Source organism: Trematomus bernacchii, unplaced genomic scaffold (assembly GCF_902827165.1).
Source record: "Trematomus bernacchii unplaced genomic scaffold, fTreBer1.1, whole genome shotgun sequence".
Taxonomy (NCBI): Eukaryota; Metazoa; Chordata; class Actinopteri; order Perciformes; family Nototheniidae; genus Trematomus; species Trematomus bernacchii.
Window position 1 is genome coordinate 1,384,603 of NW_022987565.1, and position 25,955 is coordinate 1,410,557.

Genomic DNA, 25,955 nt, shown 5'->3' on the forward strand with positions numbered 1-25,955 from the left:
TTTTGGATATTAATTAACGAGCTTTATTTCATTACAAACCGTGTTTACAATAAAAGTCATGGAACAACAAACCTCAAGAGTAACAGCTACCAATGCTTCAGTACAAATCTCAAAAGTAATAGTTTCAGTAATAAATATTAGTAACAGTAACAGACGGCAGGAATACAGTTAGTGTAAATATAGAATAAAATGAGTTCATATTTGACTTTGAGTGAGTCTGCGGGTCGACCCTGTTAGTTCAGAAACCCCCTCTCTAAGATCTGAATGTTTTTGATTTACAGAAGTGTTACATAATTCAAATAAGAGTCAAAATACCAGGATGTATTTGTTGTTCTAGGAGCTGCTATTCAGTCCTCCAGCAGGGGGCAGCATCTCACCAGAGAACTGTTTAAATGTTATCAGTACGGAAAAGTTCAGCATCATAACGTGTCTCTACAGAAACCAACATCAACATCAGTCAACCAACATCAGCAGGACGAGCAACATGTCTCCAACAGTGACATTTAAAGTGCAAGTTATCAAATCAATGTCACTTAAAAGGTAGGGTAGGTAATTCACTTCAGAAACACTTGTTATATTCCATGGAATGCTCTTAACATCCCGATAGCAATGAATATATGAAATGCTTTGACAATAAATACATAAAAAAATGTCATCTGTGGAAGCCGTAGTACTGTAAAAAGCACGACCAATCATCTGAGCCGGCCCGGCTAAAATAACTGGATGGCCTACCTGCCTGTCAGCCTTCCATCTGTGCACAAACTTATCTCGTGCCCTCATTGGTCATGTGCGCGTTCGTGTGTTGGAGGAGGGGCTCTGTAAGGAAGTCTGAAGGAAGGGGCAGATTTCTTTCGGCTGCGTACTTTCAAATTCCAGCGCACTCGAGCTGGTTTCTCCATTCTTACCTACCCTACCTTTAAGCCAAACAACTAAGTACCTATACAATTCAATTATCAACAACCCTGCTGAATGCTTTCAGTCCAGAAAAACAAAACGGCAACACACGTGGAAAAAAATTCAAGTTCAAGCGTCTCTATTGTTTTTTTACGTGGAGGTTTCTTGAGTTGAGAGGCAGGTTCACAGCTGAGCAACATCTCAGAGACTCACTGAGCACGGTACAGACTTCATGCCAAAACTCCACCACGAGCATGCTGCTGACGACCGAATGAACACTGAGTAGAGTAAGAGGAAGACTTCAGGATCCCCTCCAGAGGATAAAGTTAAGATCATCTTTTTTAAATGATGCGTTTCAGAATCTATTACTTAACCCTCTGAAGCCGGAATAACAGACACACATCTGCCCGTTCACAGAAATAAACGTTGCCCTTTTCTTGAGGTTTTATCAGTAGAAAAAGACGTCTTCATGCTGATAAAATAACGACCAACTGCAGCTGATTGAGAGATATTTGGGCTGTTTTAAGAATTATAGAGCGTTTTCAAAACTGATCATCTGCAAACTTGGTGACACAAAAGATTTTTGTATCCAATTTTTTTTCAGTTTTTTCTTGTAAATGTAACCTTTTTATTTTCATACTTTCTAGTAAATGTGTATCTTAAAACCCCCCCTTCCCTTTTAAAATGTTTCCCTTTTAAAATGTTTTTTTTAAACCCCAATGCGGTGTAGTAGCTTCATATATGATTTTATTTGAGATATTTTAATATTATTTTGCTGTCATAATATCAATACAACTCCTATATAAAGTCATAAAAAATAGATCTTTTGTCTGGCATTCCAGGGCAGTAGTTAGGTTATTTCGTATTATTCTTTTTGGTGAAATAGTCCCTTTAAGTAACCGTAATTTTAGGAAAAGAGTTTCAGAAACGAGCTTCATAGCAAACAACACCAACAACAAGAGTCTTAACAAAGTAATAACGATTATAATAAGAGTAATAATAAAAAGAAGGAGGGATCAGGCCCAAACTAAGGGAAGAGAAATGAAGGTCTGGTTAATCTACTGAAAACACAACACAACTGTAAATATGAACCAGCTCCATGTACAGTTACATCTACAGCGTCACCACGGCAACAGCATGGCTCCAGGGGGCAGGAAGTTACACAACATCCTAAAGAGCAACGGGTATTTTTTTGTTTTTTTTTAAACCTACTTTCATATTAGATGTGACCTTTTCATTATTAGGAAGAACGACTACAACGTTAGAAATGTTTGGCTGCGTCCGACACAGAGAAGGAAAGTTTCAGGCGCACGCAGCATCAGGAGGAAGAGAGAGAGAACAGAGCAGGGAGAGTCCTACGCAGTCATCTCGATGGTCTGTTCTGCCATGTGTCCGGGGATGGTGGCGCCCTCTGGCAGCGTGGTGGTGGTACTGCGGCTGCGGACGCCCTCGGCCGAGCCCACGCTGGAGGCCGAGTGAGTTCTGGAGCGCACCAGCCGGGTCATGCCAGCTGTCGGCACTGAGGCGGGGGGGGGGGGTTAGACATGTTAGAAACAGGAAACCAATGGAGCAGGTTCATGTGTCTGTTGGGAGGGGATGCACCGATTGGGAAATACCGGGCCGAAACCGATGTTTAAAAATAATTTAGTCCGATGGAAAATGTTTTTTAGTTGTGTAAAACCTTAAATCAGGGACAGCTGATCAGCACTGTTGATGATTTAAGAGTTAATTAAAAGGCTAAAAAAAGACTTTGAGCTAGTTAAAGCACACATCTTGTATTTCTCACTCTGGTTTAAAGGACCATATATATATAAATCAACTTTATTATGGCTTTACCGAATTTCTCTCTTGTTGATTTCACATTCAAAGCTTCTATAAAGGTCGTCATTTATCTCTTTATTTTTTATTAACTGCCAAGAAGGTTAAGTTCTTGGTTTGTCTCTAAGTCTTTCAGCAGTTATGCAATACGCTGCGGTTTAAAACTACCCCATTTCTTTTGAACCAGTACTTTAAGAATGTAAGAACAAAAAAAAATTGTGAAAATATTGTGTGGTATTCTTTGTTTAATTAACAAACTTCAAATTGCCTATTAGTGAATAACATCTTGCCATCCACTGACACTGACTCTTACCCAACCATAGACGTTATGCATCACATTAATGCATATCATGTGAACAAATCTTTTTGTATTACTCATTTTAATATTGTGATTTCTGAACATAACTCTGTAGTTTTGTGTTAAAAGCTACATCTTTTAATATCTGCACAGTTCTCCATTTCGATCCCAATACTGCATATGTATCATTTAATTTTTCTGAGTATTTTGTCATATTATGCTGCTCTTAGTTTTTTTGTATATCTATAATTGATGTAAATATTTATCTATATTTTTAATGTTAAAGTATTTGTACTTATAGTCCTATTTTTGGTCATTTATTCTTCTCTTACTGTGTTTTATGTAGGCACCAAACAAACAACAAACAAACCAACCCTTGTCTGTGTAAACCTCGGTGGCAATAAACATATTTCTGAATTTGATTTTGATCTTATTTGTTTATATGCCGTTCTACACGGCAAATCTGGACACTATGGATGTGCTGCCGATGACTCGATGCATCCCTTGGAGAGCCTGGTCGTATGACAGCAGGTCATAAACAGCATGTGCTGATTTGAATCGTTTCACACTGTGACATATCAGCAGGATTCAAATCGGATGGCGGTGATTCAAAGGCACTTTCACACTGAAGCTCCAAATGTTTCACATGTTCTGCTCAGTGTGAGGTGTTGCATCAACAAAAACCTAAAGCATACAAAACGAGAATCTGAGATGTCAAATCTGATCATTCTTACATCTTGACCTGAGCCGGTTGTCATCATGTTGTCAGGTTGTGTTCGCAGCGTTTGCACAACAATTCAACACCATGATGACATTCTCTGGTTTGCAAAACTAGGGAACATTGACCCAGTTGCTTACGGGCTTTTATAACTTCATGCAATAACAGGGTTTAGGTGGCATCTCCATAGAGAGACATGTATACAAAAACAGATCTGATATTTTCTGTTTTCGTTCTACTCATAGTTTTCAGTTCATGTTATTGTGGGATGCGAGTTTGGTTCTACAGACATGAGCAGTTCCAAACTACTACTATGTGACGACGAGTGTCAATAGTGTGTTGGCATGCAGCAGCAAAGCCTGCAGAAGGAAAAAACCACTCGATCAACAGCATGCAGACACACACACACAAAGGACTAACAAGAGAGCAAAGAAACAAAGATGAAAATGGAGGTGGTGGTGGTGGGGGGGGGTTAAATTCTGGTTTAAATCCTGATACCTGATTGGCTGCTCAGGCAGTTTAATACAACATGAGGGACTGGAGGAAACAAAGACAAAGAGAGAAGAAGAACCAGAGCAGGAAAGAAGGAGGACAGGTTGAAAGATCACTGTAGTTACACAAGGGCACACACACACACACACGGAAATCCAACCGATTCATACTCTGCTGCTGTATAGTGAGTAGTAAGTCACTGCAAACTGCTACTTACAGTTAGTGTTGAAGCACAGCTGCACACACACACACACACACACACACACACACACACACACACACACACACACACACACACACACACAACACACACACACACACACACACACACACACACACAACACACACACACACACACACACACACACACACACACACACACACACACACACACACACACACACACACACACACACACACACACACACACACACACACACACACACACACACACACACACACACACACACACACACACACACACACACACACACACACACACACACACACCCTGTGTTTGAGCAGCTTAGCATAACATATCAGTTATAGGTTTCATTCAGTTAAACATATTAAAAAAACAGCCCTTAGTTAAGCTTTCATCCACTGAAGCCGAGCTTGGTATTAGATAGTGACCCCTATTTATTTTGAATACAATAAAAAAGATATCAGGAGGAATTTCTAAATCACATAAAGTAAAACTAGTCCTGTTTCAATAAGCCTATAAATCACTCAAATGTGACGATAGTAAAACACAGAGAAAGAGTTAAGAGGTTAGGACATATACCAGGAACATGTTGACAGAGACAAAGACCAACAGAAAGTTACAAAAACCAAAGTATATTCCCTCAGTCTAATTGATGTGTTAGCTAGAAATTCTGATATCTCCTCCTAGATATACATGTGGGGAAAATGCGTTCTTCTTAAATCTACGGAAGAGTGTGATAGTAAAATGTAAAGAAGGTACTCACTGTAGCCCATCCCCTGGACAAAATACTTGAAGGCTTCTGCTAGTTTTCCAGGCTGAGGAAAGAGAAACACACTGCAGTCAGACCGGCTGATCATTCATAAAACATTAATCAGGGTATATGCAGGAATCCTGAAGTCAAATGTAATAAGACCTTTTTTAAGACCCTTTCCATACATTTTAAGACCTCATCGCCACTTTGAGTTCTAACCGGTTACATTGGCGACACACTTTACCTCATATTTACTATATACAGTATTGATTGTCCTTCCTCCTTTTCTTCCAACCATTTGCGGTATTTTTGGAACTTTAAGTATTTTTGGATCTTTAAGTATTTTTGGAACTTTAAGTATTTTTGGAATTTACGGTATTTTTGGAACTTTAAGTATTTTTGGATCTTTAAGTATTTTGGAACTTTAAGTATTTTTGGAATTTACGGTATTTTTGGAACTTTAAGTAAATTTGGAACTTTAAGTATTTTTGGATCTTTTGACCCTTTCCATACATTTTAAGACCTCATCGCCACTTGGAGTTTTAACCGGTTACATTGGTGACACACTTAACCTCACATTGACTATATACAGTATTGATTGTCCTTCTTCCTTATCTTCCAACCATTTGGACGCAAACTTGCATTTCCCCATAACGATGTTGTTTAACAACCGGCGTAAACGGACCTTCGCGCGCTATCAAGCAGTGAGCGTGCGATGTCCTGTTCAGATGACGTCCAATCCAACGGGATGCCATAAATAAACTACACAGAATCACACTACACACCTACGCAATGATTACATTCAGGCAGACTGTAGAATACAACCTCTTTGGACACTTTATATACTTATTGAAAACAAGCTACAAAATGTAATACCTTATACTTTTTAATAGCCTTCATTTTCGCTAAATTGATTTATCAACTTTTAATACTTTTTAAGACCCCGCGGACCCCGTAAGATCATTCTTTATTTTTCAAAACGCAACATGAAAGCAGGTTGTTGTACTTCTTCCAGTGTGAACATTCACAATTTGTACAATCTAGCATACTGACCATTAAAGGATTGATTCAAATGTTTTCTAGTGTGTCTTGCGGTCACAGTAATTTGACTGGTCTCACTCATTTCCACACAGGCAGTGAAGTAGTCCCTCCCTAAAGTAATTCTAACTGTAGTTATGGAGAATTATTCCTCTTTGGTCAGAGAAAGACAAATGAGTGTTTTTCAGAATATTTTGAGTACACAATTCCCTGTTAATGTGACCATGCTTTCACCAAAGCTAAGCAGGAAAACACTGCCCTGTACATTACAGGGTGCTCTGCCTACTCCAACACTTAACCCTTAGATGCCTAAGTGGGTCTTTTTTGACCCGGTGAGGTGGTTTTCTTGAAGTATCTTTGTAATTACATTTTTTTTAATCATTTCATATTCCAGCTATTCCTCAAATAACATATTTTGGATATCATGCCATTCACATTTTAAATTTACATTTTAAGAAATTGTAGTTTTTGTATTACTACCCCAAGCTTCCATAAGTGGGTCAAAAATGGGTCAAAAATGACCCGCATGCATTTTCTATGGGATCCTATGGGAACCTTTGATTCTTATCACCTGTAGCTGTCAGGAATACATTCACTGTAGACCACACAGACTACATCACAAGTGACACCTCTCAGGAAGATTATTTTACACAGCAAGATCTGATATCAAATCAAATCAAATCAGGTTTTATTTATATAGCACATTTAAAAGCGATTTTTGGTCGAGCCAAAGTGCTGTACATGTAATAAAAACACATTACTACAAATCACAATAAACGACAATAAATTACAACAGATATATCTTAAAAACAAAATAAAAATAAAAACACAAGGAAAAGTCAGGAGTCGTGCTCCGCTCTAACTAGAAAGCCAGAGAGAAGAAGTGTGTTTTTAGTTTAGATTTAAAAACCCCTAGGGTCTGGGCCGACCTCACATGGAGGGGCAGAGTGTTCCAGAGCCTAGGGCCAGCTGCTGCGAAGGCTCGGTGCCCTCGGGTTTTAAGCCTGGTCTTGGGCACTACCAGCAGCAGCTGGTCAGCCGACCTTAAAGCTCTGGCTGGGGTGTAGCGCTGGAGCAGTTCAGCTATATAGGCCGGAGCCAGCCCATTTAGTGCTTTAAAAACAAATAAAAGGATTTTAAAATCAATTCTGAACCGAACTGGAAGCCAGTGTAGTGAGGCCAGAATAGGGGTGATGTGGTCACGCTTTTTGTGGCCAGTCAGCAAACGTGCAGCAGCGTTTTGGACTAGCTGTAAGCGTTTGATTGAGGCCTGGTCCATACCCACATACAGAGCGTTACAATAGTCCAGTCTCGAGGTTACAAAGGCGTTAATAACCCTTTCTAAGTCTTTAAAAGATAAATACGACTTGGTTTTGGCCAATAGTCTTATTTTAAAAAAGCAGGATTTTACTACGGTGCTGACCTGCTTGTCGAATTTAAAAAAGTGTTAGTGAAGGTCACTCCAAGGTTCATGACCGAGGGAGGATGTTTTTTTTGATAGAGCCCAGAATATCAACCGGAGAGGCTGGAGGTTGCGGTCCAAAAAAGATGACCTCAGTCTTGCTCTCGTTGAGGTTGAGAAAGTTTTTGCTCAGCCAGGATTTTATCTCTGCTAAGCAGTCGATCAGCTGCTGTAGTGAGTGTGTGACATTTGCTTTGAGAGGCAGAGAGATCTGTACATCGTCGGCGTAGCAGTGGAAGGGAATGTTATGTTTTGTGAGAATTGAACCTAGGGGCAGTATGTACAGTAGAAAAAGGATGGGGCCCAGAATCGAGCCTTGGGGAACCCCACAGGTAAGAGGGGCTTTGGCAGAGGAGAAGGCACCTAGCTGCACTGAGAAGCTACGGTCTGTCAGGTAGGACCTGAACCATGCAAGGGCAGAGCCTGTGATGCCAGCGGACTGTTCAAGCCGTGACAGCAGGATGCTATGGTCCACAGTGTCGAAGGCAGCTGTCAGGTCTAACAGCACCAAGACAGCTGGGCTACCTGAGTCGGCGGCTAGGAGCAGATCATTAAAAACTCTTAAAATACCTGTCAGTATAATAATAATAATAATACATTATATTTTTATAGGGCTCTTCAAGGACTCAACATCGCTTTACAATATAAGGGAAGGTTAGGGTGGGGGGTATAGGACTATCAGGGTTGGACAAATGAAGCTCAGCGCAAGTTCAACCAGGAAGACCGTCTTTACACACCGACCCCAACTAATTTACTATTTCTATGTCACTACTCTCTCTCCTCTCAATAAGTGATCGGGGGCGTCACTCCCCAGCTTAACCAATCACTTCGCTCTATTCTCACAAGCCTATCATAGTGCTCTGCTAACCCTTTTAAATCTGCTCTCCCCTCTGACAGCTGTCTTTTCAGGTGACTCGACGCAACCCTCCTCCACCCCTCTTCACCTCCTGTCCCTCTGAACCCAGGGTCAAGCTAAGCCCCTCCCCTTCAGACCGACCCCAACTATCCATTCACCACCACCAGTGTCTAGGCCCCGGGGGGTTTCATCGGATCGGTTCTCCCCTCCCGAATGATACTCCTGCACAACGGGGCCTAATCGCCAAAACTCCATTACATTAATTTGTGTATTCCTGGCACTAAATATGTATTCTTACATCAAAACCGTCTCTCCTGATTGAACTGCTGTAACCTCGTATTAGTGTTATGACAAACTTTGGAATACATTTGACATAGAAAGTGGACTGGGTACTTTGTCTCCCAGTGTTAGCATCTAATCTTATCTCTCCCAGCATGGACAACATAACCATCACAGCATCTAGTATGTCTTTCACAGTAAATATGAGGATGTCAGTGTAAACGCATGATGAGACGGTGAGTGGCTCACCTGCACCACCTGAGGAAGTCCTCCGCAGTCTGCCATCTAATCGAGAGACAAAGAAGATGGTGAGCACATGGCTCCTCTAAATGTACAAACTACGGTTTCCATCCTTTACTTGGTGATGAAAATAAGCAGTGAAAGATATTGTTCTAAACTGAAACTAAATAAAAAGTATTTTCTGCGATTGAAAAAGTGAACTGAACCAACATTATCTTTGTAAAGGTAGTTTAATACTTCTTAGACATTATACCTGACACTGACAAAAACAACATTAAACAAAAATAAATATATATATTATTATTATTATTATATTATAAAAAGGACTATAATCTAAAGGAGAAGAAATGCATTTTGTTCCTCTTTATCGTTGAGTAATGATTGGAAGTGTGAACATCACAAACTGACGACAGCTCTGATGACAGTGGAGTGACGAGAGAGACAGACAGGTACCTTGAGCAGGGTCGTCTTGGTGGGGTTCAGTCTCGAGTTACACTCCACCTGCAGAGCAGACAGACACAGACACACACAGACAGACACACAGGCACGCACACACACATTCTTTATTTACAACATTGTGACGTCATCTACTGGCTGTTGTCAAGGAAACAGGGCAGACACTCACCACGACCTCAACAGCAGGCGACGTGTCTCCAACCACCAGCAGAGAGGTACACCTGACACACAGAGAGACACAGACGTCAGATAAGATGTAACAGGATTGTTGGTAAAAATGTATAATTGTTAAATGAAGGGAAGAAAGGAGTAATGATACCTGAGTGTGGTGACTGTGTCTTCATTCAGACCAACGAGCGGCCGCTCCATCTGCAACTCAGTACGGCTAACACACACACACACACACTTTATAAACAGAACATGAGCTAAACACTGTAGACTTCAGAGTGGAGATGATAATACGGTTTATTTTGGCGTCTCATTGAGGTCGCCCAACAGCTCTGCTGCAGCGTTATGAGAGCAGCAGCGGTAATAATATGAATCAGTTCTTCCCTGAGGATTCTCTCCAGCAGCGGTGCTTAAGAGTCTGAGCTTTATTTAGCGCTGACACTGGAAGGCCTTTAGACTTTAATTTGCAGAGATGTTGTTTATCGGGAATTACTTCTAATAAAAATGCTTCAAGACTCCTTGCCTGTCTTCCTCTCTGCTGTCTTCCTCTCACCTCTCTGTCCATGCTTTCCTGTCTCACCTACATTCATCATGACCATCATCATCCTTTCTTTCCCCTTACTAATACATTTAACAAACTCATTTGAAAATAAAAAAATGTATAATTTGACTAACAAGCCAAGTGTACAAATATTTACAATGATCATGTTTTGGACGAATGTTCGCTATGAAGGTCTGTCAACATTGGCCAAGAGGATCTACACACTCATTCTTAATAAATACATGTAGGAAAATATTTGAAATTCTGTCAGATGTTTTCAAAAACCGGAGGAATTCGGTGAAGATTATTAATGTCCTTAAAGTTTAAATCACAAAAACTATTAACTGCAACATAACAAACAAGCTTGGTTTGGTTAATTTAAGCTTTTATTGCTACAAACCAGGCCTACATACCACCAACAAAAACCAATAACAATCTGATAAAGGGCGGCCATGTCTCGGGGTGTTTGTTTTATAACCCTCGCTCCACTTCCACTCTGACTAATTAAAGTAAAGATAGCAAAGTTCACAGGTTCGTAGAGACCTTTATATAGCAGTGGCCTGAGTGTACAATAGTGTATGATGTAAGAGTAAGGCTATCTTGGGAAAATATCGAACTTATCAAGTGTTACATAACCTGTAATATTGTGTTCCCTGTCCCTGCATTTAATCAATCCTAATGAATTGCTAATAGTAGCCATCACGGTTCCCTGTCATGCTAACACGCAGCTAACTTCCTGTCAGGGTTCCCTACCTGTCGTAGCTGTTGTAGAACATGGACAGGTTCTCCAGCGGTATATCCTGAGAGATGTGGAGTCTGTACGTCTGGACGATCTCCATGTTGTCTGATAACTCATCCTACACACACACACACACACACACAGAGTTAAGGGGAGACTCATAAATGCTTCTTCAAATCTGTGGTTATTGTAAACAAAGTGTGTCCTCACAGCGCTGAAGTGATGTCCCATGATGTCGTCCACCACGTTGCTCGTCCAGCCGCTCAGCTGCAGGGAACAAAAACATCACATTTTGTATTCATATCAGATCATTTTCATTTGAGACTTGTCTGCTAGGTTGCGATTAGACAAAGTTAGAGGTATCTTGGGTAACTAAGGGTATTTAGTAAGCAATTCATTTGATATTAAAGATATTTTATGCAACTGGCCCTTTGACCTTAAGTTAAGATTATTTTTGTCAAACTACCTTAGCGGCAGCCCAGTCCACCCAGCCCTTTGCACACGGGTCCACGTTGATCAGAACCAACCCCTCCACCAGAGTGGGCTCATTCAGCTGAAACACACATCATCAACATCACCATCAACATGTATGTAAGTATGTGTGTGTATATATATATATATATATGCGTGTGCGCGTGTGTGTGTGTGTATATAGAATAGGGAGGGATGAAACCCTCTTTAATGGTCACACATGCAGAGCACACAGCACACACAGTGAAATTTGGCCTCTGCTTTTAACCCATCCTAGTACAAGGAGTCTAGTACTAGGAGCAGTGGGCAGCTATTGTACAGCGCCCGGGGAGCAATGGGAGTGGGGGGGGAAGGGGGGTGTCCGGTGCCTTGCTCAAGGGCACCACGGCAGGGCAGGAGGTGAACTGGGACCTCTCCAAGTAGAAGTCCACACTCCATATTTAGGTCTGGTCGGGGACTTGAACCAGCGACCCTACGGCTCACAGTCCAAGCCCCTACTGACTGAGCCACTGCCGGACAGTGTGTGTGTGTGTGTAGGGCAGATCATACTCACAGCCAGTTTGGTGAGGATGTAGGCTCCAGCTCCCACACCGATGCCAATCACACACTTCACCCTGATAATGAAAACACACACAGTACATTCTGGTGAACTGACAAACCGTCTGTTCCTACTAAATTACCCATCATGCATCACAAAGACTCACTGAAGCTGTGTCAGGACAGATGGCAGCATCTCCGCCAGCTCATCCATGGTGGGGTACTGGTACCTGCGCACACACACACACACACAGTTATGGCAATTATGGTAGTAAAGCTTAATATAGTGTAATCCTAAATGAAATGAGACTGTCATGTGAATGTTTGTGTGATAAACAGATGTCTCTGGAAGGGGGTTTTAGGACACTACAGGAAGAGAGATGGAATTTATGATAGGGGTTATCTGTGTATCCCATTGTTCTTTGAGGGGTGTGAGTTTTAGCATACAGTGCTGTGCCAGAAGGCAAACACCTGGCCTCACATGATGTTGTGATGTCATGTGGGTTTGCATGTTTCCCTATAAGAGTGACTGTAACAGAACAGGACACACTCTTTGGTGGAGGTGTCTGCTTGCAAGCATTAAAAGAAGATCTCATACTTTATATCAATATTGTGTTCCTTTGCATGTTTTCCTAACTCGTCTTTTACTCTAAGACCGCAGCTGATTTTAAGTTGCTACGACATTTGGGGGCTCGTCCGGGATCGCTCCCTCTGGATAGGTAATCCTGATGGTGGTTTTGGTCCCCACGTCTTTGCCGTAACCTTTTACCGGGGCTTCATTCAACCTCACTACGACATCGTACTCATCTATACGGGAGCCCAGAGACTTGTTGAACAGGATTCCCCCGTTGCCCACAATGATGCATCTTTTACAGCTGAGACTGTCCAGATGCTCCCCGAGTCCGTAATATTTTGTGGCAGTGAGAATGCTGTCTATGACTCTCTCTTGTGTTTTGAATCCAAACGGAGGTAAGTAATTGCTGACTTTTGCAAGACGTTTGAAGTTTCGACCATCTGTCTGAGCCACTTGAAATTCAGTGGTAGAAGAGCGACAACTCCCTTTTTGTTTTTTCCGCTTTCAAACCACTGGATTTCAAGTGGCTCAGACAGATGGTCTTCAAAGAGAAACTGTGTATGATAAGCAGGGCTTTCTGCTGCAGCTGGACACAAAACTTTCACAGGAGTTGGCGTACAAGTATGGCAACCTCAGCGAAGGAGTGTGCAAGCCGGGATACGCAGCAGCCAAGATGACCACCATCTATCCTAAGTTCATGAAACCAGCACCCCATGTTTCTTGATCGAAACTTCAAACGTCTTGCAAAAGTCAGCAATACTTATCTCCGTTTGGATTCAAAACACAAGAGAGAGTCATAGACAGCATTCTCACTGCCACAAAATATTACGGACTCGGGGAGCATCTGGACAGTCTCAGCTGTAAAAGATGCATCATTGTGGGCAACGGGGGAATCCTGTTCAACAAGTCTCTGGGCTCCCGTATAGATGAATACGATGTCGTAGTGAGGTTGAATGAAGCCCCGGTAAAAGGTTACGGCAAAGACGTGGGGACCAAAACCACCATCAGGATTACCTATCCAGAGGGAGCGATCCCGGACGAGCCCCCAAATGTCGTAGCAACTTAAAATCAGCTGCGGTCTTATGCTGCGTTCACACCGGACGCGATGCGATGTTTGGGGGCGGCGCGATTACATGTAAAGTCAATGCAGAGACGCGGACAGACGCGAATTCGCTCCGACGGCAAACATGAAGCGGTGGACGCGAATTCCACGATTGAAGGGGGCCGCGACAAACGCTCGAGTTCAATTTGTTCAACTCGAGCGTCATATCCGTGTGGCGCGATCTCGCGGTAGCTAATCAGCGGTGAGGATATCAGCCGCTGTCACTGACGTTCAACCAGAAAACATCAGCCGTTAGCTGTTAGCAGTTAGCACACAGAGCTCACAGCTCCTCATATCTGTTCAGAAACTGGACAAAAGTTAAACAAGTACAAACCACAGACTGTCTGTGTCATGGAGAATACAGTCGCTGCTTTATTTATGTCTGTAGGCCGTTGTTATGAGTGTGGACGGAGCATATACAACGTTAGCTTAGCCTGGTCGACCCGATCTTCATTCAGAAAACACGCATTTTAAAAGGTGTCTCGCCTGCCGTCTTGTCTGCAGACTTGTCAAAGCATTAATTCATGGTTCTTACTAACAGGTATCAGTATGTTGTTACTTCGGCATCATTTAGAAACGTGCATTACAATTTAATCACCGTAAAATATGTTCATTTTGTTGTAGTTGTAGCTCCCGAGCCAGCGCGTCTTGTTTGAATGACGCGAGTAAACACAGCTGACAGCCGCGGTGAAACTTGAGCGTTTAGAGCGATGCAATAGGAGCGATTAGAGCGAAGCGAATATTCGCATCGCGTCCGGTGTGAACGCAGCATTAGATTAAAAGATGAGTTAGGCAAATATGCAAAGGAACACAATATCGATATAAAGTATTTTGAGATCTTCTTTTAATGCTTGCAAGCATTCTTTTACACTTTGAGATATTTAACTTACTTTGGAGCTTGGTAAAGAGGCTTTCTTCAGATTTGAACATTAGTGTGTATTGAGCAGCTCGTTAAGTCTAGAGTGCTTTGATCTCAAAACAGAGTGGAGGACAGCTTGAAATTCGCCCAAATAAATGTTTTAAACCTGCCATAATTCCCTAACCCTACACTCCTCGGACATAATTTTTCATGAAAAACGTAGGAAAACTTCCCCTAGGTTGGAAAAGAAAAAAAATTAAACAAAATGCCTCTTGAGGGCATGAAGTGACAAACACTTTCAACATGTCTCCATTAAGACCAATTGTAAATCTTTCATCACAGCACCAGCTGCACACCTTTAGTTAATCTGCCCAAAATGCCACATTATTGACCCAAAAGTACAAAAAAAGCACACAGACACTCCCCACGGTCCTGAGACGCTCCACACATTGAAATTTCACCGATATCTGCTACGGTTCTTCAACAAAACGTTCACATGTAAGAGCTTTATCTCTCATTCAGATCAATGGAAAAGCTCCCCTCTGACTGATTACTGCACATCACCATGGAAACCTTTGATCTCTGGGCTCAAGCGCAGTTGTTATGATAACACGTTGTTAGCTCAAACACAAACACCTGTGTGATGATGTCATAACTCCAACTGACGAGCTCAGAACGCAACCAAACCATCACACTGTGGCCCTGAACAGCTGAGTGACATCATCTAATCAGAGCTCAGAACACGAACACGAACACGAACACGAACACACACACACACACACACACACCACACACACACACACACACACACACACACACACACACACACACACACACACACACACACACACACACACACACACACACACACACACACACACACACACACACACACACACACACACACACACACACACACACACACACACACACACACACACACACACCAACACACACACCACACACACACACACACACACACACACACCACACACACACACACACACACACACACACACAACACACACACACACACACACACACACACACACACACACACACACACACACACACACACACACACACAACACCACACACACACCACACACACACACACACACAAATATTAAGCTGCCAACACAACTAGACACAAGATAATTATCTTAAAGTTCCCTATGCTTTGTTCTACTCACTTTATTTAAAAACATTAATATGACAAAAGGATGTTTTTTTTAATCCTCCTTCCTCTGATATAAAATCTGATTTTGAAGGGAGTCCAATTTAAATAATAGGACGACTGATCAAAGATTTTTTTTTTCCTTCTGTTGCAGATCCACACCGATGTTTTAATGGTGAACCCTATTTAATCTTGAATAACATCAAGTGTGTGTGTGTGTGTGTGTTTGTATGTGTTACCCAGTGGAAAATGTTGAGGGACTTGCGCACATGTGTTAATACCAAGCAGAGGACGGTGAGGGTGTTAGGTTTCTTTGTTCAGTGTGTGTGTGTGTGTGTGTGTGTGTGTGTGTGTGTGTGTGTGTGTGTGTTACCCGGTGGGGAACACAGGAGCGTTCTCCTGCTGTCCTGGCGCATCAACATGCAGAACGGAGAAGTGCTGTGTGATTTCCTGCATGTCCTCGTAGTTAAACAGGCTGTTGAAACAAGACTTATCTATACACACACACACACACACACACGCACGCACACACACCCAAAAACACACACAGCATGTTAAGTCCTCACATGTTTTCCCTCTGAGCCGCATGTACTGTATGATGTGTGTGAATATTGACTCACGGTTGAGTCCGATGTCATGGTAGGTGAGGATTGTGGGTCGGTTGCCCTTAGCAACTCCCCTCATGGTAACGTGCAGCACACCGTGGGCTGTCTCCACATCGTGCTCCTGAGAAACACAGCAGGCAACAACAAATAAACATCCTGCCGTCTGCACCAACAACAAACACTACAGCAGGAGCAACACACACACAGACACAACTGCTGGAGGCTTTCTCTAAATAGGCCATAGTAAAAGACGCCTTGTCAAGCAAATGTATGCTATTTAAAATGAGTGCAATAGACAGTAGTGGCTGGACAGAGAGATGCTCTAGAAATACAGATGATCAGGTGGGAAACTGGAACACAAGACTAAAAAGCTTGATGACATTAGTTTGAATGCAGGTCTACATGTCAGCACGCAATGGAACTTAAAATAAAAGCACAATATTCAAATTAAAATGATTATCAAGGTCAGTCATTGTTTTATGGATAAAATAAGGATATCTGGTCACAATGCAAGAGGCAGAGAGACATGAAGAATTGAATAATGCAGAAACTAAGAGTGGGTTATTTAATATCTGGGAAAAATCACAATTTAATTATTTCAAAACCTTCTTAAAAAAATCTAATTGAAGGACCACTATGAGTTTGAGGCCTTATATTTCAAAAGTCAAGCACTTAACAGCTCATACATCGAAACAGCTTTATAAGAAAACTGAATGTTGTAATGAAAACGCTGAAGCTGAGATAATAACTGGAAGCCTGGATGGAGTATGGCCGGACAGATGAATGGATTCACATTAGCTGAGAAGCTGAGATTCTGAGAAGTAATCTCATCAATGGAAACACCTGACAGTTTCTATTAATGGATGTTAAGCTTCCTAAAAACAGACAGTGTGCAGACACGTGTCACTACACTGCATAGCTGTATTTTATTATATAAACTGCTGAATATACAATACACAGGATGTGTGATTTACTCCCTGAACCAGGACTTTGTATTGTGTTGAGGGTACTAATTAAAGAAGCAAAAAGAAACCTTTTTATCTGACTTTTAACTTAAAGTTTGACTCTCACTCTAGTTTAACCCTGAAGCAGAACACATACAGGCGAGCTTATCAACACATGTATTGCCTGCAAGCTAACAGCGTGAATGGAGATAAACAAGATGAGCATGCTAACTAGCTAACTGGCTAAAAGGCTGACTCCTGTTAGCTAGTAGCCGGCAAAGCATGACTCAAGAGATTGAGGCTAATGAACGGCTAACTAGCTAACTGGCTAAAAGGCTGACTCCTGTTAGCTAGTAGCCGGCAAAGCATGACTCAAGAGATTGAGGCTAATGAACGGCTAACTGGCTAACTCACCACCCCAACTCCTAAAGAACAGGAGATCTGGTGCAAATCCAGAGAGTCATACATCCTGACAGAGGAGGAGGAGGACAACAGAGAGTTTTAGAGAGGAAGAGAGAAGACGGCGTGATTTATAAATAGAGAGAAATATTAAAACTAGAGACAGGAACAGAAGGAGGTCAGTGGTTGTCCTTTAGCCTTCTGCAGACAGAGATGGTGTGACAAGAGGAATAATCTCTGTACTCATTGGCTGAGAGCCCGAAGGACTTACGGTTTAATCAACCAGCCACTTGTTGCCCTTCTTTCATCCCCCAATGGTTTAATTCTCTCTCAAACAAAGGCGGTGTGGCTAAGGGGGGGGGAATGGGTGTAAACCAATCAGGGGGGTAGCCGTTGGACGACCCCTGCGATAGACTAGTTGTAGTGACCTTGTGTAGGATACTTAACCCCAAATTGCTTCTGTGTGTCTACGGTATAGAGTGCCACAGTGACGCGTCCTAAAACCCGGAAGTAAGTTAGCACTTTACCACGACAAAAAGCAATGCAATTTCTCCATAGGATTTTGGAAAATAGCTAATAATAAGGTCTGTGGTTGACACACATTGAGCAGCATTTAGCACATGTTTGATGTGTAGTATCTTTCTTTTAAATATAAAGATATTACACATGAAACATACTAATATAGATATGATCTTTAAGGATTTTTGCTGACTTCATAAGAACTGTTTTGCACTTTGTGAAGTGGTTGTTGGTATTTGGTAAGATTTTAGATGTGTTCTATTTCTGTAATTTAGGATTTAAGACGTACTTCAAAATCTTGCCTTTTTCTAAGAATATTAACAATATTATATCAAAAATAATGATGTATTCTCAACAATTGTCACATGTTACTGTTCCAAACCCAGGTTATTTGTGGTATACGTTGGACATACTTATATATACTAAGTATGACTTTTTTCTATTTTTCTCGACTTGATATGTGAAACTATGCCTTTTTTAGGCCCTAGCCACACGAGGACGATAACGGTCATATCCGCTACAGTTCTCTATCATAGACGGTTCGGCTACACGAGGCCGACATGGAAACGCATAAAACGATAACGATAACGGGTCCCAAGGTGGGTAGATCTGCGAACGAAACGCTCTGGGGGGGCAAACGGCTCCGTGTTTACGCCAGATACGATCATTTTCTGATAACGTTGAAGCAATAGCCCCGCCTCTCCCCACCTCTCCTGCTCAGAGATCAGCTGCTGGGCTGGCAGAAGAGGGGGAGGAAAAGAGAGGCTCCGTTTTTTATTCTTATATTATTATATAGAGTCGTTATCAATTTGTTTTAAAGCTCAATAAATAACAAAGAAGACCTCTGACCGGCACTTTTCTAATTTTGTCCGGAAGATTTAAACTTTAACGGACATGTTGACCAGCGAAAAAAAATCTAACTGAAACTCTGCCGCACGGCCCCCTCGTCCCTTGGAAGAGGCAGAGAGGTGGGTGTTTGTCATCTGCTGGTGGACTACCGGAGAGATATACAGCAGGAGCAAACGCTTGCCTCGGGGAGGGAGAAAAAGAGCCAGAGCGTCCACAGCGGAGAATAAACAGAAGGGCAACCATGGCAACCATGCGCGGGAAGTCTTCTTCGCTGCTTTTGTGGCAGGAGTACAGCGCCACTTACAGGCCTGGCATATGTACTACAGCGTCTCCAGCGCTTTCGAGCGGTCTCGTGTGAACGGACACGTTTCTGGTGCCTATTGCGTGTGGACGGAAGACTTTTTTGATATCGATTTCGGTCCGTTTGCGTTATCGTCCTCGTGTGGCTCCAGCCTTAATCTGTCATATATTTGTTTCCATCAACCTATACCTTTTGACCGATTTATTTGTATGTCATACTATGCTATACATTTGTATACAGAGATACTAGAATATGACTATTTTAATCCTGTTTTCACACAATATTTTTAATTTCTTTTTTCATATTACTGAACAATTATGGCTTTTTTTGTGACTTTTTCATACCACTTGTTTTAAGTGATACTCTTCCAGGGTTCCTTTGATGTAAACATGATGAAATATGTTGGTAAACAAACCTTTTTTCCACTGGAAATAAGACGAAAACAACGGTTTAAAAAGAAATATACTTTCATCTATTTTTTCTTGACTTTACTAAGACTTTTTAACTATATTTCACTGTGGCACTCTATTAAAGTGTATGTAGGTCGCTTTGGATAAGAGTGTGAGCTAAATGAGATGTAATGTAGTTCTAAGCCTGGCTGATTCTTTTTTATTATTAAGCATATCCTCAATTATTTGTGGCCAATATAGATGTCATGATTATGTACGATGATTCATTAAGTTTCAATGTCTTTTTCACTGTGGATATTCCTCAAATGTAAATATAATTCAACCTTTAAAGTGTCAAATAAGAGACGTAATCAAATGTTATACTGCAGTTCTGGTTTAACATATGATGCATAATATATTATAATATATATATATACTAATTTCAAAAAATAATATGAACAATACAACCTGATATTTTGTTATTGAATTAGTTGTTTGTGTTTGTTTGCTCCATGAGGAGGACACTGTGTGCATGACAAGACAAATCAATATACATTAGGCTGACTGTCAAATGTCCATTAGCCCATCTAGAACTTTTATCTATTTCTTTATACTGTTTTCTTCAGTAAACATGTTGATTGTAATAACTAGGGATGCTCCGATCGATCGACCGCCGATCGATATCGGCCGATACACACTCTCTGCCGATCGATCGGTGCTCTCTAAAAATGCCGATCGCGAGAGCCGATCGCATAACGTAAAATGATGAAGTAAAATACATGACACTTTTCTCTGTGCGTGCCAAAACAAGCTCGCCAAAATGGCTTCACCAGTCTGGCAGTATTTTAAGGTGTCCGAAAATGACAATAAAATAGCGGTATGCAACGTGTCTGAAGCAGAAATCCTGCAGCTCCGCCCGCTGTGACGGACCGGTGAGCGGAGCAAAACACACACTAAGAGTTAGACCTAACACACTTGGCTATTTTATCTACCTCTGGAACAAGCTAAACTAGTTATACATATATGTATTCTTCACTGTCGGGTCACTTTACTGGATCATTGAGCTGCATGAGACGATACTGACAGGCTGTCAGGAGAGAGATAGAGGGGGAGAGAGGAAAAGAGAGCGCTTCCGCTCATTTCTCCCGTGTTATTCTCCAAAGTGAATGTAAACTTGAATAATGTACTTCATTTGAATGTAATAATTATGTCCGTTGTTGTTTGTGGAAGCGCCAGTGAATGAGCCCCATTAACTGAGTTTTAAACATCACTTTAAATGGAAGATCCCCATAGGCCCCACCCACTCGATCGGATCGGTATCGGCCGATACTGATTCCGGCGATCGGCCCCAAAATCGGCGATCGGAGCATCCCTAGTAATAACCTATACAAAAACTGAAGAGTTTATTTTATTAATTCATCAAAACTCTTGTGGTGACACTAAACACATACTTCAATAAATGGAAGGAAAACAACAGAGCTTTATTTGAACTTAAAGGTCACCTATCATGCTATTTTTAGGCAATAGCATAGGTCTCAGATATATACAAATATATAAAAAACATGTCTATGAAGTGTTTTGCTCAAAATACCAAACAGATCACCCATTCTAGCCATGCCTCATATCACTCTATTTCACTTCCTGTTTTAAAAGTGCTGATTTTGGGTATAAAGCTTTTAAAAAATTAAAAATTGATAAATAAAAAAGGAGCTCATGCGGGACCCGGCAGCTAGTGTCTAAACTAAATGCTGCCGTGATGAAACGCCATATCATTGATTATCAAGGATTGTTTCTGAAACAGTATGGAGCTCAAAGGCTTTCTCTCTTGCCGGTTATACCACAAGGTGAGTTCCTTTTTATTTCCTGGTTCTTCACACACATGCTCTCCAGTACAGGTTAGCTCTGAGTGTTAGCGATGCTAATGTAAACACCGACCATATTACGTCCAAAACAGTCGGGCATTGTTTCTGATAGCAACGTTTCTGATTGGGCCGTGGGTCCACATTTCCGATATTACGTCATATCGGACGCAAATCTGGATCAGCTCCGTTGTAACCCCGTTTTTAGAGATTTGGGTACGGAGGAAAAGAGAGAGGGTTTTATTTTCTGACGCTGCGTGAGTTCCCCGACACACCGGGGACACATTGATGTATAAAAGACATCAAAAAGTGCATTTTGCATGATAGGTCCCCTTTAACTTTATTTATCTATTTCAGCCTGTATATGCACTAGTGTTATGCTCATGGATATATTTCTTGTTTCCTTGATGTAGAAAGCATAGGTGGAAACCCAATTCAAATCTCCTACAGGGTTGAACTATAAAGTAAATCTCAACACAAAGGATTTTTTTGTTTTCATTTCTCTTCTTTCCCCGGCTGTGTTGAAACGTAATTAAAAATGCAGACTTCCCTGAGATGAACTGCAGTTTTTCAGTTGAGTGACAGATGGGAATAGCTTTAAAGTATTCCACGGGATGTTTCGCAGGAGCAGACAAAGGCAGAGCTGTTATCCTGTGCTCTAATTAGAAATAACTGTCTGTTCAGAGGCATTGATGCAAACTGACCCGCTGTTTTGACGTCAGTCCAACGAGTCGATCAATATCAGAGTGTGGAGCTGATGCTTATTGAACTAGTTTCAGCCTGATGTTTGACCTCTTGCATACAGTTTTCCTCACATATCTCCACATAAATATGTACTTTTTATAACATGAAGAAGACAAATTATAGACGTATCGATATTGTGTAAATTGTTATCAGGCGCATTAACTCTAAAGAATATGTTTTTTTGTCAACCCCTCTACTTTGAAACCAGCAGTAACACTGTTTGGACTTCCTGCCTGTTGTTTTGTTGTTGTGCGTAGTTATGTTAGTTCATCTCCATGGACAATAAGGTTAGAGTGCTGCAGAGAGGACATCATTTAGTTGGCAAACCTATAAATGAATCGTCCTTGCTACATTAAAAAACAAACAATTTCCATTAGATTTTGAATAGGACTGTCCAATGCATCCAATCCATTGCAATTAAGTACTTGTAAAAATGATAATTATTTAAAATAAAGTAAATTAACTGATGTACCAATGTAACAGTAAGTTGCTCAGGGTTGAATAACACCATCAAAAGTGCCTTGTTTTCCTTGTATTGCGTCTTAATATCTGTCGTTGTCTGATGTTGAAAAGGAAGCTTCTGTGATGCAAGATAAATGTCAGACTTGATCTGACAATTAAGTCCTATCTTATCGTATTTTTATTTAGATTCTAGCACTACATAATGCCAAGGAGAGAAAAGGTGTGAAGGTGTTACATGACGGTGCTGAACTCACCTGACAGTCAAAGTCCTGCAGATTTCTCCCATTCTGAAGAGAGAGACATTCGTTAACCACTGTTATGAAATGAGTTCAAGCATCTAGCATATGGATCTGATGGTAAGATATGTCTTTGTTGAATATTCCTTTAGTCATGTGTTATCAAACAAAATGGTGCTGTACCTGTCCTGTCAGGAGAGGTTTGATTTCAGTCAGCTGGACGTCGTGAAGCTCCTCCATTATAGAACTGCTTTACTGTCAACCTGAACACACACGTCTTCGTGGCAGATTTAAAAAAGACAAAAAGAGGGAGACAGGTACGGTGTTAGACAGTAACACCTATCAACATGTCACAGGTGAGCGTCTGTCAGGGATTTTGGAATTCAAAGTCATCTTTAAAGCTGATGAATGAATGGTAAAAGCAGCACAACAGGTAGGGATGCTCCGATCGCCAATTTTGGGGCCGATCGCCGATCGCCGGAATCAGTATCTGCCGATACCGATCGCCGATCCGATCGAGTGGGCGGGGCCTAAATTGAAGATTTAAACATCACTTTAAATCTTCCATTTAAAGTGATGTTTAAAACTCAGTTAATGGGGCTCATTCACTGGAGCTTCCACAAACAACAATCAACTTAATTATTACATTCAAATTATGTATATTATTCAAGTTTACATTCACTTTGGATAATACCACGGGAGAAATGAGCAAGCGCTCTCTTTTCCTCTCTCTCCCTCTCTCTCTCCCCCTCTCTCCCCCTCTCTCCCCTCTCTCTCCCCCTCTCTCCCTCTCCTGACAGCCCGTCAGTATCGTCTCATGCAGCTCGCTGATCCAGTAATGTGTGAGGCCGACAGTGAAGAATAAACATATTTATAACTAGCTTAGCTTGTTCCAGAGGTAGATAAAATAGCTAAGTGTGTTAGGTCTAACTCTTGTGTGTTTTGCTCCGCTCACCGGTCCGTCACAGCGGGTGGAGCTGCAGGATTTCTGCTTCACACACACGTTGCATACCGCTATTTTACTGTCTTTTTCGGACACCTTAAAATAATGCCAGACCGGTGAAGCCATTTTGGCGAGCTTGTTTTGCCGCGCACAGAGAAGAGTGTCATGTATTTTACGTCATGCGATCGGCCCTCGCGATCGGCATGTTTAGAGAGCACCGATTGATCGGTAGAGAGTGAGTATCGGCAGATCTCGATCGGTGACCGATCGATCGGAGCATCCCTAACAACAGGTAAACATGCACGTAAAGTCCAACAAAATAAAGAGTAGCTCGAAGACAGTTTGGCCGAGGTTTTTTGCGTAAAATGTAATTATCTTGCATCCATGATCCAGATCTGCTACCTGTCTGTCTGCCCATCTATCTGTCTGTCTCTCTCTGGGTGTCTTCCTGTGTCTTATCCAACAGTGTGAATCCAATGGAAAGAGCCAGTGACCTCTCACTGGCAGTAGGCCATCCAGCTGTGTGTGTGTGTGTTGTGTTGTGTTGTGTTGTGTTGTGTGTCTGTGTGTCTGTGTGTGGTGTGTGGTGTGTAGTGTGTGTGGTGTGTGGTGTGTGGTGTGTGGTGTGGGCAGACAGCTTGGGTAACAGTGGTTCGGAGTGGTTTAGATGGATGTTGAGCTTCCTGTGGGCAATCTGGCTCTGACCCAAACAGATAACTGACTGACAGACAGTGAAGCTGAAGTTTGATCAGTGCATAGAGATGAGATGTACTGTCGATATAGTTATGTACTGTCGATATAGTTAAAATCATCAATGTAACTCGTCCTTCATAAACGTTTTTTTCTGTTGATTGAGAGGAATGCAGAGAGTATGAAACCAAACTAGCGGTGCAAGATGTTCAGAAAAATTATTAAAAATGCACTAAAAATGCAATATTGTTATTATTTATTATCATATGAAAAACATTCAGGAATTTCAACCAGATGATACAATACATGTTTTAAGGTAATCCTTTCTGAACCTTAACATTTTTCATTTAAATTACATTGCATTCCTCTTTTGCAATCACAGCTTCCTTTCAGTATTATCTCCTGTTCCTCTCAAATGTTAAGGTTGTCCACTTTGGTTATTTGATACATTGATTAAGAAGGATTATGATTGGTGATTTGCTGTGTTTGTCCATCACAACAACCTCTGTGTATCCAAGATCCCTTAAATGATGTTAACTTTTCTTGTAGATTAGTCATAGAAAATGAGAACCCTGTACCTTTCCCTTTATATTAAGTAGCATAAAGTTGCAGCGTTACGTGTTGACGTTCACCTGGAACTTGGATAATGTATTGATCATGCACACAGATACTATGAAAGATAACTGGTGAAAGTATTATTCAAGTCTAACTAAAAATGATCAGTTACAATAATAAGCTTAGCATCATATCTGTATGTGTTAACTGCGTTTCCAAGCTGAAGTGAATGTACAGTATAACGATGCTCTTGGCTCAGCTGTCCGCCTACACACACACACACACACACACGCACACACACTTAAATGCTGCCTAATTAATGAGCCTGGATGCTAATGTTAGCTCCAGACACACAGCGCAGGCGTAGCAACCGTTACTATGGGAGACGTTGCCCCACACTAGCACACGCACGAACACACACACACGGATAGACACAGACACGGCAGTAACCAAATACACCGTCGCCATAGAAGATAACCCTCACAAGGACGGATCAATAACATACGAGCTAACTCACAAGTACCCGTTAATACGACAATTAGCCTAATGAGCTACACTAGCTATTCATAGCTAATCAGATAATAGGTAGCCGTTACGTTGCAAACGTTGTCCGTTACAAAGCAGTTACTAACCGTCAGTCGTTATCTCCGGAAGTTTTCCGTTCGTTAGTTGGTTAGCTGCTACTAGACGTTAGCCCGTCACCGTCAACTGATAACCGTTGGAGAGTTTAGCAGGTGGTCGCGAGGCTCCTCTCTCACACTGAGCTCACTGTCAGCAGCACGCGG

The 25,955-nt window shown here is 41.6% G+C and overlaps 1 protein-coding gene and 1 pseudogene across 2 annotated transcripts; one reads left to right on the forward strand and one right to left on the reverse strand.

Moving 5' to 3' along the window:
* On the reverse strand, positions 1-25,955 carry LOC117478571 (protein NDRG3-like). 2 transcript variants are annotated; one of them, XM_034125574.1, is made up of 16 exons: positions 25,803-25,955; positions 23,166-23,259; positions 23,001-23,033; positions 16,296-16,401; positions 16,049-16,169; positions 12,131-12,193; positions 11,980-12,040; positions 11,422-11,508; positions 11,166-11,222; positions 10,970-11,073; positions 9,827-9,892; positions 9,677-9,728; positions 9,505-9,552; positions 9,061-9,096; positions 5,189-5,240; positions 1-2,413 (listed from the first exon to the last, which is right to left on the reverse strand). In XM_034125574.1, exons 2-16 carry the CDS (start codon positions 23,220-23,222, stop codon positions 2,250-2,252), a joined length of 1,107 nt encoding a protein of 368 aa, XP_033981465.1. In that variant the 5' UTR covers positions 23,223-23,259; positions 25,803-25,955; the 3' UTR covers positions 1-2,249. The 2 variants fall into 2 exon arrangements, with proteins under 2 accessions (XP_033981465.1, XP_033981466.1); XM_034125575.1 differs by lacking the exons at positions 23,001-23,033; positions 23,166-23,259; positions 25,803-25,955 and adding an exon at positions 17,639-17,694.
* Positions 12,998-13,603, forward strand: LOC117478533 (annotated as a pseudogene).